The sequence below is a fragment of the Plecotus auritus genome (assembly GCF_963455305.1).
Source record: "Plecotus auritus genome assembly, chromosome: 3".
Classification (NCBI taxonomy): Eukaryota; Metazoa; Chordata; class Mammalia; order Chiroptera; family Vespertilionidae; genus Plecotus; species Plecotus auritus.
This window is the reverse complement of record NC_137772.1, coordinates 126,281,529-126,294,861: the sequence shown is the minus strand read 5'-3', so window position 1 is coordinate 126,294,861 and position 13,333 is coordinate 126,281,529. Positions and strand designations below refer to the sequence as shown.

Below are 13,333 nucleotides of genomic sequence, written 5' to 3'. Positions count from 1 at the left end.
TATCTCTCATACTTATCCTCAAAGAACTTTTACGATAATGAATTAAATGTTTTTCTATACAAACTGTTACAATATACTTACAGTTTCACAAGTAAGACATCTGGTTTCATTAGTTAATGTTCCCTGAAAAATCTCATGAACCCATGTTGGGTCTGGTGTGCTGTTGTTGTTCTCACTGTCAATGTTACCATTCGGGAGACGGCCATTTTGTTTTTCCTGCTTTCTTTCTTCTTGTAATATATCAGCAATTGTATTTAGTAGGTAATTTAAAAACTCATGAGCATCTTGCTGCATGTAGTTGTCAAAAAGCTCTAAAAATAGAAATATATTAGAGAATTATTTCAGAATTAATAACTTCATTAAAAAGCTAACTTTAAAAAAGAATAGTATTCCATCAGAACTAAGTAAAAATGTTTGGTAGTGTTAGTAATTTACAAGAAATAAATATCTTTCACATCTGAAAATCATGACTGATTTTGGAGAAATGGAGTTAAGATGAATGAGAATCTTTAAAAAAAAATACTAACTGATCCATGAGGAAAGGGCAAAACCTATCCTCATACATTTAACATAATGTACTGGGAAGACAAGAAACAATTGCTTTTTATTAGCTCATCTATTATTCCACAAATATTACAACATGGCACGTTTTTAAGAAGGTGGACAACCTCTTGCCGCTGTCAAGCCAAATGCATAAAAATCACACGGAAATCATGTCAAAATTAAAACCCAGAGATTTGGATTTAGTAAGTCAGTCAGAGGTGAGGCCTGCAACCTTGACTTCCCAACACTCTTCTTCCAGGTGACTCTGATGTTTACTGAGGTTTAAGAAATAATGATATCAAGAATTATCTATTTAATCTAGATAATCTCCAAAGACTCTTCCAAATGTGAGATGTCATAACTCCAGGAAATATTCCCTGCAGTAATACGAATGAATAATTATAATAGAAATACTGATAGTTGCTAACAATAAGTGTTCTATCCTGTCCTTGACATTATACAATCCTAAAATTGAAGAATAAGAACTTTAGAGGTGGAATCTCATTTGATCTTAAGAATCCTGTGATATTGTTACTGACATTATTTTACAAATAGGGAAATGGGATCAGAGAGGATAAACTCAACACTGCCAGGAAATGGCAGAGCCAATATTCATACCAGGCAGTTGAACTCCACCAAGCTGCACACAAAGTTTACAGTGTGAGCCTTGCACTGAGAGCACCTGCAGCTTAGTCAACACTATGCATTGAGAAATTACCTAGTTAGGAAATTTCACCTTCAGATCTTCTATGCACATTTAATAAATTCCAGAAAGACTACATTTTTTAAATGAAAGAATACAAATTCAGAAGAAAATTCAGGGAAAAGTCTAAGATGAAACGAATACCAAAAATCACATTTTAGAAGAGCTACAGATATGACTGCATAAAATTAAGTTCTATGCATTAGGAATCATTTAAAAGTTAAAAATAAACAGTAAAACCTGAAAATTATTAATATTCTCTACATATAAAGAGCTTATACAAAAGAAAATGCAAAATGGGCAAAGGACTTCAAATCAACAACTTACAGAAACAAAATTCAAAAGGTTAAGAAACATGATTTTCCTATCTGTAAAATGGAATATCATCTTCCTTTGAAAGGCTACTGAAAAAATAAAATGGGCACAAGTGAAAATATTTCTCGGGGAGTTATATGAAAAGAAAATAAAGTAAGAGTTTAATTTTGGTGTCAAAAAGACCAAATATCATGTTTAATATGCAAGACTGGATTCATATTATGGGTCCACCTCTAATCATCACATGTCATAGGCAATTTACTTAACCTTACCTTTCTGTTGGATTGCAAATCAAATACAGTAATATTAAGAATGAAATTGAAGGCACACTTCATTTCTCTGCTATAAATTTGTCCTGAGGGGTTTGATCATCCTTAAACTCTCTAAGTTATTTTTAAGTTTTACAAGTTACTGCTTTAGTTTACACGGACTAAACATCTAACGGATCTTTAATTTGGTATGCCATGTGTCCACTGGTTTTTGCCCACAAAGGACAGTAAATCGAATGCACTATGACACTATTCCCCACCCCTGCTCACAGAAGTCACTGCACTACCCCTGACACCGAGACAGCTTGCACCTCTGCAAAACCTCCTGGCCACCCCAACTCTCTGAGACCAAGCCAAGCCCTGCTTGCAACCCTCAGGTGGTTCTGCCATTGGATCAGTCTAAGCCAAAGTTAAAACAACAGAAGTCAATTGCCTTTAACCTTGCCTCTTACTAGAATAATTTTCCATCCCTGAAATACAACTTCACCCCAGTCTCCTGTTCCCTACTCCTCTCATTCCCTCTGTCCTTACTTCCTTCCTCAGCCTAGGGACTTTCTTCTTTCCTAACCCTTTATGTTGTTCCTTCTAAAAACCACTTTCTGTTCAAAACTGCCTATCTCTTCAACCTTTTGCATTTTCTAGCTCCCTGCTGCCACTTTTAAACAACCACACTCTCACTTGCATGTAAAAACTCATTCTCAATCAAAAAAGCTCTAAAGATCTGGCCATACTACCTTCTCCCTCTTATCTCTGCAGTCATCTGCCAACCTCCCCTTACTCACCCACGGATGGCCTGACTCATGATTTCTCTGTCCAGCCTGACTCCTGCACCAACCTTGCTGCTTTCAGTGTTTACACAGCTTCCTTACCTGCACGTGAACCCCTTAAAAATCAAAAGCTTTCATTTCTCTCACTCTCCACCCCAGGTCACAGATACATAACAACCCACCTCAGAAGGCCCATTAGAAAAAGTACTGAGCCCTGGTTGGTGTGCTCAGTGGTTAGAGCAGTGGCCTGCACACCGAAGGATCTCGGGTTTGATTCCTGGTCAAAACCACATACCTGAGTTATTGGTTTGATCCCTGGCCCAGGTCAAGATGCATGCAGGAGGCAACCAATTGATGTGTCTCTCTCACGTTGATGTTTTTCTCTCTCTGTGTGTTTCTCTCTCTCTCTCTTTTCCTTCCTCCCTCCTCCTCCCTTCCTTCTACTCTCTCTAAAAATCAATGGAAAAATCCTCAGGTGAGGATTAACAAAACAAACAAACAAAAAAGATAAGGACTGAAAGGCCCTGGCCTGGTAGCTCAGTTGGTTGGAACAGTTGTCCCTTACACCAAAAGGTTGCAGTGGAGGTAACCATCAATGTTTCTAATCTCTCTCTCTCTCTCTCTCTCTCTCTCTCTCTCTCTCTCTTCCCCCGCCCCTTCCTACTTCTCTCTAAAAGAACAAAAATCAATAAAAACATACCCTCAGGATTAAAAAATATATATAAGGTCTGGAAGGAAAGTATGCTAGAGTTGACTAAGGGAATTAAGAAAAGTGGAAACAAATTGGAAAAGTCAGAGAGAGATCTAAAAAAGGAAAGTTATGGGAGATGACCAGTAAGAAGATTTTATAAACACTGCCTAGTTAAGGTGAGAGCCGAATAATTCACTACGGTCAATAAAAAATATACTTTAACATATACGCATGTTTTTCAAAATAATTAGTTCTTTTTAAAGCAAAACTGTGAAAATGTTTTTGCTTTTTAAAAAGTTGAAACATCTTTTACTGAATGTTCTTTTAACAGAGAACAATGACTTCATTTTCACCGAAATACCCTGACTGACTTGAAAGAGCCAGGAATGAGATGCAAAGTAAACCAGAAAATACTCTTTAAGTGTTTTGTTGAAATATTTAAAATACTATATAGTGTATTTTCTATAAATATAGTATACTGAATATGCCAGGATCTTGCACTATCTGAGAACAGCCACTACAATTTTAAAAGCCTCAACCAGCACTTCATTAACACCAAACATCAACTAAATGGCCTCAGAACAGTCCTGTAAACTACATTATATTTCATTTTTTAAATCATGGTTTTCTTTCTCCTGTGATAAGTAGCATAATGGGAAAGATGAATTTCAAACTTGCTTTGGAAAATTAAACAAACACATTCATTCATTCATTCATTCATACACTCATTCAACAAATATTTAGTAAGCACCTACTATGTGCCAGGAACTGGATTATGTGCTGGGAATACAATGGTGAGCAAAAACAAATGGGTTCTCTCCATCATGGAACTGACAGTCTAGTGGGAGAGACAGACAATTTCATTATTAAATAAATGTATATAAAATGTATAAGCATTTATAGTCCTGATATAGCTGCAACATTAATGCCAAAAAAAAGAAAACAAAGTCACTGCTTATAAGTAAGTTGTGTTTTCTTTATAATTCAGAAATAGCAATAGCTTTCATGACACAAAATGTCTTTCATGCTCTTTTGAAGAAAAAAAACTGAAACGAATATGGGAAATTATTTACTCAAATATGTTTAGTAAGCATTATTTGTAAACAACTAATATTTCCTCATTTGAGGAAGACCAACACCTAAAAATAAATGAATATATATATAAATTTATATTTGTATCTCTCCACAGCACCTGACATTATTATATATATACACAGGATCCTTGAGACCAGGACCCTTTCTATCTCATTTACAGCTGTATCCCCAGCACTTAGAACAGTGCCTGCCACATAGCAGATAGACTTGACAGTTTTTGAATGAATGAACAAACTAACAAGAACAGGGATTGAAACAGCTAAAAACGACCTGAGAAGACTAAATATGGCCCAAAACAACAATATGAACTATGTACAATGTCAAGATTCAGTGTCAGAGCACAGCTGTAGATGCCATCTGATCTGATGCTCAAGGCCACCGTAAATGATTCCACTCTCTCCAGTTGAGTCAACTCTAGCTAACATAATTAGATCACCAACCTGTGGTTTAATTCTTCCAAAATAATAGAAAGCCTGGAGGAAGTTACTAATTTTAAACAGATGGTATCATTTCTTACCTAGATCACTGCAACAGTCCCCTGGCTGGTCTCCCTGCTTTTTCTCATGTTGCCCAGCCTACCCATTCCCACAGAGTGGCCACCTAGCAGCCAGGGGGCTCTTTCCCTAACAAAGATCAGAACATATCACCTGCCCATCTGCCCACAACCCTCTATGGCTTCCCATAGCTTTCAAAATAAAACCCAAGGTCTAGGGCCTGCCGTTCTCTAACTTTATCTTCATCTTACTCCACACTAGCTACATTAATTCTCTTGATGTCCTTTCAGCACTTAGGGCAATTGCAGTTTCTGTTCTATCTGCTTAAGACAATTTTGCCTCAGACCTTCTAATAACTTGTTTCTCACTTCAAAGCTCTAATCTAATGCCACTTATCAACTCCCTCATTCTCCATCCCCTTTCCCTGGTTTATTTTTCAGCACAGCTATGACACATTATACTACATAACTGTTGATTGTTTGACTTACCCACTAGAATGTCAGCTCCCTCAAGGCAAGAGGCTTTGTTTTATTTCTATGTCCCTAGTTCTGCATAGTGCCTGGTACACAGTAGGAACTAAATATATAATAATTCAAATATTCAGCCAGTTTCACATTATCAAAGATAAGAGGTATGGAGCACGTCTGATCATATTGCACTTAGGAGCACTGTGCCACAGTCCTCTTATGTTTTGACTGGTGACACAAAATTTAAAAAAACAAAAATTAATTACTAAAATTAAAACAGAATCTTTCCAAAGGATATAAAAATGGTTATGTAAGGCAATAGTAGTTTAAAAATATGAAGCTAGTATCTACTGAGAATATAAAACTTAAGTTTATAACATACATGGAAGGAAACATTTAAGAAGAACAGAGAAACAGTGAAAGTTAGTGGAAATACTGAAATGGGCAACATATTTTTGCAGAGATTTAAAACAAACCAGCAAATAAAATCTCAGAAGGAAGTTATGCAATGGATAACCTATGAAATCTTTGATTCGTATGCTCTTCTCTACATATTTTTCCAGGAAAAATTCAAAAGCCAAAAATATATTTCAAAACATACTTAAAAATACCACCAGCATCAAAATAATAAAAATGCTTTTCTATTAAATATTGTTTCTAAAGTACAGAAACATGAAACAAAACTTATGAGATGGATCTGAAATATTTAATCTAGAATTAGTCTCATTCAACAAGGTATTTAAGAAGTCTATCGTGCATCAATTCACTCTGCCTACACACAAAAAATTCAGAAAATACTTAACAATTAAAACATAATAAACACTGTTTTTTATACCAGCTTTGAGAAGCAAACATATAAAGCTATGGTATTTAACCACACAGTACTTTCACAACACTGAGTAATTTGAACTCTGGGTCAATCTAAAATTTTTAAAATCATTGTACACTTACAGATCATGTTATGGACTTCATACACTGAGTCCCCATTAAATTCATATATTGAAACCCTAAACCTCAGTGTGATACTATTTGGAAATAGGGCTTTTGGGAGGCCATTTAGGTCTTGATAGCTAAGATTAGTGCCCTAATCAGGAGAGACATGAGAACTTCTCAAGTAAAAGGATTACCATTTTCTTTCCGTAATCTTGTTATGAACTTCTTGGGAGGTATTACTCCAACCTTTTTCTTCTGGGTGGCTATGCTATGGAACAGATCTGCTAAGCACGTAAGAAGGTTCTCCTTCTTCCTAGGTTGACTCTTGTATGCTAGAACTTTTTCCCGAAATGGACGACAAAAATAAAGTGCTTGAAGAACTGAATTGCAGTAGCAGGTATTCCCAAACTAGAATAGAAAAAAAATTTTTGGTTAAATTTAGGACAACACATTTTTAAGAGAAAGAATTTCCATGTATATAGTTGAGAGAAGAGAAAGAGATAGATAGGGGATTTTTGATCCTCACATATTAAAAGGTATCTAAAAATAGAAATAGTTATTCTTACTGCAAACCAGCCATATTAACAATAAACAGATGCTCTAGGCATCCATCTCAGATTAAAATTGAAGGAAAATATATGCAATAAATCTGGCCTTTCTGAAAACTGGTTTAAAGAACTATATAGTTCAAATAGCAAGATTAGGAAGGGTTTCGGATTGTGGGTAATTTTAAAATTCCCTTTTTATTAATAGTATTGGTTGTATGCTAAGCATTTTATATATTGTATATTTAAAAATAAAACTTTCAAAATTATTTAAAAAACACAAAAGTGAGGTGTGTATTTTTTAATCAGATTCTTAAGGGCCACCCAAAAACAAACAAACAAACAAGCAAACAAAAAAGCTAGAAAAAACAAGACCCTTTAAAATATTACATTAAAAATCTTCAATATGAGCCTTACAACCACTGAAATGCTAGATGACTTATTCTTCCTCTATCAGAAAGAAATGAAGTTTAACCCAAGTTATATCCTGAACTATGTATGGCTCTGTCTTTTATTGGCCATGTGATATGGAGTATGTCACTACACCTTACTGAATTTCAATTTTCTCCTCTTTAGGAAAAACTATACTACCTACAGAGAAAATGGCACAGAGCTTAATAAGCATCTATTGCCTTCTTTTTCCCTTCCCACTAACAGACACCGGCTCGTAAAGTAAATGAATTATCTAAAAAAATCAATGAATGAGGGTTTGGGGAGTACTTTGATACTGTAAAAAAGGAATGATGACAATTCCTACAGTACTGCCATGGGGTGAGATTACATATATATTAATTTTAAAAGGCTAGGTAAAGCCCTAGCCAATTTAGTTCAGGGGATAGAGGGTCAGCTCGCATACTGAAGGGTCCCGGGTTCTATTCCAGTCAAGGGCACATAACTCCGTTGTAGGCTCAATCCCTGGTTGGGCCACATGCAGGAGGGCAATCAATTGATGTGTCTCTCTCACATCAATGTTTCTCTCTCTGTCTCTCCCCTTCCCTTCCACTCTCTCTAAAAAAAATAAATAAAAAATCCTCAGGTGAAGATTTAAAAAAAAGAATTACTTCAAACAACTTTAAAACAGAATTTTTACTATACATACCATAGAAATACAGTCTAAGAATAAAGAACAAATATAAAACAGCATTCAGTAGTCATACTGTCAGAACTAATCCACTGATATTATTTTAAAACTAGTAAGATATATTGTAGGACAAAGCAAGCAAGGGATTATGTTAATATCCTTAGGAACCAAAATTTTTAATGTAAAGAGAAAAAGGATAATACAAGTCACAGAGTAAAAGCCCTATATACTTACATTGGAATTAGAAATATCAGTGTAAGATGGTGCCTTTTGGTAAATCTGAGAGAGAGAATGTGTGTTTGTTCAAGGTCTGCCCACCGAAAAGGCCTAGCAGCAATAAGCTTTCCCTGTACCCACACTGTGGCCTCTAAAAAGCCTTTTCCCACAGAAAGGAACTAAAACACCTTGCAGATAGGGTTATGCAAGGTCTGGGACAGGAAATGAAGAATGTGTAAGATTAGCCTAGAGAATATTTTAGTGTGGATATAAAAGCCAAGTAGCTTCAAGAAGAATTACCACAACAAATAAAGAGCACATCAACTACATAAAAATCTATGAATTAATAATAACATTTTAAAAACTCTGTCATTAGTCTCCAGTGGAGGATGTAAACTAACATATAATAAGAAAGCAAGTTTTATCTTGCCTTTCTTATAAGAATCTTATTTCAGGGGGCACTAAATAGTTGAAAAAGTAAATTCTTGTTCAGAGATAATTTCAGCTAATAAGTTCAGAAGAAACGGTTGTAAATAATGATTAGGCAAAAATTATCAATAGATACTAAAAACATTAGGTTAAAGATTGATATGAAACTTTAAAATGGAGGGCTCAGACCTGAACCCCCAATGCATTCCAGCATCATTAAAAATGAACAATAAACTTTTATTCTCGTGAAGTAATATAGAGCATTTCCTATAAAGTATTCTTGTCTTACAAAACACAACCACTAGCCATGACCGGTTTGGCTCAGTGGATAGAGTGTCGGCCTGCGGACTGAAGGGTCCCAGGTTCGATTCCGGTCAAAGGCATGTACTTTGGTTGCGGGCACATCCCCAGTGGGGGGTGTGCAGGAGGCAGCTGATCGATGTTTCTCTCTCATCGATGATTCTAGCTCTCAATCCCTCTCCTTTCCTCTCTGTAAAAAATCAATGATATATTTTTAAAAAAACAAAAAAACACAACCACTAAACTTTTGTCAAGTGTATAGATGGAATTACCAATTTATAAGACATTCAGGAACAGAGGAACAAGTTAAACAATACCACAAAAACAGGAATAGGGACCTGAGATTCCTAGACATATATGACTTCTCCATTCATAATGCTAATCAGAGCCCCAAGAGCTGATTTCATAAAGGCAGATGCTTTTTTTAAAAAGTTATCTTTATTGTTTAAAGTATTACAGATGTTCCCTTTCTTCGTCCCACCCCATTGACCCCCTCTTCCTCACCCTTTCCCCCTCCCTAGGCCTTCACCACACTATTGTCTGTGTCCATAGGTTATGCATATACTCATATAAGTTCTTCGGTTACCACCCAACCACCCCCACCCTCACCTTCCCTCTGAGATTCGTCAGTCTATTCTATGCTTCTATGTATCTGGATCTATTTTGTTCATTAGTTTATTTTGTTCATTAGTTTCTACATATGAGTGAGATCATGTGATACTTCTCTTTCTCCAACTGGCTTATTTTGCTTAGCATAATACTCTCCAGGTACCTCCATGCTGTCTCAAAGGGTAAGAGATCCTTCTTTTTCATTGCTGCATAGTATTCGATGGTATAAATGTACCACAGCTTTTTTATTTACTGGGCAGGTGCTTTAAAGGCTTTCTAGAGAAATGCTAAAAGAAGTGTGTGATGCCCTGACCAATTTGGTTCAGTGGATAGACCAGGGGTGGGCAAACTTTTTGACTCGAGGGCCACAATGGGTTCTTAAACTGGACCGGAGGGCCGGAACAAAAGCATGGATGGAGTGTTTGTGTGAACTAATATAAATTCAAAGTAAAGGAGCGGAGGGGAGAGCAAGAGAACCGGATAGAACAGCCGGATCCGGCCTGCGGGCCATAGTTTGCCCAAGGCTGGGATAGACTGTCAGCTTGCGGCCTGGAGGGTCCCAGGTTCGATTCTGGTCAAGGGCATGTACCTTGGTTGTGGGCACATCCCCAGAGGGGGGTGTGCAGGAGGCAGCTGATCGATGTTTCTCTCTCATCAATGTTTCTAACTCTCTATCCTTCTCCCTTCCTCTCTGTAAACAATCAATAAAATATATTTTTTTAAAAAGAAGTGTGTGATGATGCTGCATTACTATTATTGTTTATAAATATAACTAGGAATATACTTCAATAAAGCTTATTCAGGGGCTAAGGACACCTGCAGTAGAATCTATAATTGTAAAGATTAATTTAGGTTGAAAAAAGATGGCTGCCGACGGGAAGGCAGACTACAAGGTAGTGTGTGAGTGAGAAAACAAAGGGAGTTTGTGTGTGGCCGCACAGAGAGTGTATCTTGGTGGGTTGAGGGACAGCTATACTCCAGCAGACTGTGGGGGACTGCTGGATGGGGCTCCCCTGACCGGGCAGCCCCCACTGCTGCTGGGTTCCCTCCCGGAGTGACTGGCTCGGACACAGAGACCGCGCCATCTTTAAGGGGAAAGTGGATGTTATCGTACGCCTGAAGAGCCCGGGGAATCGATAAATATGGCACCCACCAAACGGCTGCGAACCCAAGAACACCGGTCCCCAATTGGCGCAAGTACATGGATTCAGAGGAGCTCTACACTCCACCACGGAAAGGTCAGATTTCGCCTGGGATAAGGTGAGGTCTCTGGTCCCAGCAGGAGAGAGAAACGCACATGCGGGAGCTGGAGAACTGGGCAAGTCTGCCCCTAGAAAAATCCGCGGCCCTTGGGGCTGGCGTGATCCATGAATGTGGAAGGGGGTCCGCAGAGCTGCTAACAGAAGGGAACTCTAAAAAGAAAACCATTTTGATCTGACGCAAAAGGACAGCCTAAAAATTTTAAAAGTGTGCCGGCTGCTTAGACCCAAAGGGGAAAAAAAGACTGCACAGACTTGCGCGCAGCCCCGGAGTTCGCACACTTATGCTGGCTCTCTTCTTTTTGTTGTTTGTTTTCTTTTTCCTTTTTCCTCTTTAAATCTTTGCTTCTGATTACTAAGCCCAATACACAGGATCACCCAATTGAGGACACCCTAAAAGACTGCAGGGGAAAGTTGTTTTTCTGGAACCTGGGGATCAGAGAAGAAAATAACCATCAGAGAACCAGCTCTGGGGCAACTCATTCCCCCAAACCGGTATTAAGTGCCACAGGGAAAACAGTATCTAAACACTAGCTAGAGAGGACCTATAGACCTGGAGGTCAATCCAGAAACACTGCCACCCAGGGGTTGAATCACAAATTGACTCCTATGTAAACACAAATAAAGGAATACAAGAAATTAAGATGCACTGCCTGCTTAAAAATCAGGACTGGCTTACAACACTGAGGAGCAGTGGAACACAGGGAACTTCGATACTGTCCGAACTAGGAAACAGGTGTGCCAAACAGAACAGTAGAGGCAGTGAATGATCTTCACTACTGCACATTTTTTTTCATCTTTTACTTAAGAAACTAATTTTTTTCTTTTGTCCTCACTTGATTTTACCTTTTCAATTATTAAATTTTTATTTTCAACCAGTATTATTACTACTACTATTTTACCTTTTTTTTAAAAAAAAAAGGTGTCATTTTATTTTCTCTTTATTTTACTTTGGGATTAGTGTTCTACATTCTATTTTCATCTTTCCTTTAGCACCATTTTACTCTATCTCAACTTTACCTTTATGCCATCATTCTCTTCCTAACTTTTCCCCTTTTGTTGTCCTGTTTCTCTTACGCTATTCCTGTTTTAGATTTTCCCTATTCCTTCTTTTTACCCCGTTAAAATTTCACCCTACTTATATATCTAATTTCCAATCCCCTGCTCCAAGTCCATACACACATCTCTCTTCTTTCTTCACTATCCAAAAACTTTTTTTCTCTCTGTCCTTTTGTTGTTGTTTGCTTGATTGTTGATTATATCAATTTTTATCCTTGTTTGTGAGATTGTTTTCCTTATTCTTTTTTCTTTGTTTCTTTTGATTTTCTTTGTTTTTTGCTTCTGTTTTTCTTCACCTCACTTGATATTAGTTGTTGTTTGTAGTTTGCATTCATCTCCAGGTATTTGTTGCTGGCATTTTTGGGATTAATTGCTGTTCTATTGGAGGTTTCTCCCCATATATATATATTTTGTTCCCCTCTTCTTTCTTATTCTCTTTCTTTTCTCTCTTACTTTTTTTTTTTCCTTTTCCCAATTTCATTTTTGCACTCGTTTCTTATTTTCTCTTCTTCTTTCTCTCCTATCCTCTAATTTGCCTTTCTCTAGTGGTCGCCTTTATTTGGGGTTATTAATGTCGTGAATACATTTCTCTTCAGTGCCTTGTGCAATGTACCTGGTTGTGTTGTATTTTATGCCTTTATAACAACGCAGGAGAGAGAGAACTACATAACCGGACACCTGGAGAAGAGAGACCATGGGGAGACAAAGAAACAGCCTGCATATGAAAGAAAAACAGGCATCACCAGAAAAAGAAGTAAATGAAATGGAGGCAAGCAAACTGTCAGAGAAAGAAGTCAGAGAAATAGACATAAGGTGGCTGAAAAGAATGGAAGACAAATTCGACAAAGTGTGTAAGAACCAAGAGGAAATGAAGAAGAAACAAAAAGAAATGAAAAATGACATCGCTGTTGTAAAGAACTAAATAGAAACTATCAAGAGTAGACTAGAAGAAGCAGAGGACCAAATCAGTGAGCTAGAAGACAAGGTAGGAAAAAATACCCAAGTTCAGCAGCTTCTAGAAAAAATAAATAAAAAGCAGGAGAGCCTAAGGGAACTTTGGGACAACATGAAACAAAACAACATCTGCATAATAGGGGTTCCAGAAGGAAAGGAAGCTGAGCAAGGAATAGAAAACCTGTTTGAAGAAATAATGACACAAAACTTCCCTGATATAGGGAAGAAAAAACTCACACAAATCCAAGGAGCTCACAGAGTCCCAAGCAAAATGAACCCCAAAAGACAAACGCCAAGGCACATTATAATTAAATTGGCAAACACCAAAGACAAAGTAAGAATCTTAAAAGCGGCCCGACAGAGACAGAAAGTTACCTACAATGGGACCCCCATCAGACTAGTGACTGATTTCAACAGAAACTCATCAGGCCAGAAGAGAATAGAATGCAATATACAAAGTCATGCAAAAGAAGGGTCTGAATCCAAGAATACTGTACACAGCAAGGCTATCAATCAAAACTGAAGGTGAAATCAGGAGCTTCACAGACAAAAAAGGACTAAGGGAATTTATTACCACCAAACCAGCAATGCAGGAAATGCTAAA

General features: G+C 37.3%; 1 protein-coding gene across 2 annotated transcripts in view; it reads right to left on the bottom strand.

Moving 5' to 3' along the window:
* USP12 (ubiquitin specific peptidase 12) overlaps positions 1-13,333 on the bottom strand; it is a 156,131-nt gene that overhangs the window by 62,820 nt on the left and 79,978 nt on the right. Inside the window, exons 3-4 of one of the 2 annotated variants that reach the window (XM_080662502.1) lie at positions 6,472-6,685; positions 82-311 (exon numbers count right to left, since the gene is read on the bottom strand). In XM_080662502.1, coding sequence (XP_080518628.1) covers positions 82-311; positions 6,472-6,685 — 444 coding nt within the window. Of the gene's footprint in view, positions 1-81; positions 312-4,043; positions 4,109-6,471; positions 6,686-13,333 lie in introns of those variants that run through there. The other variant, XM_080662503.1, reaches the window with a different exon arrangement.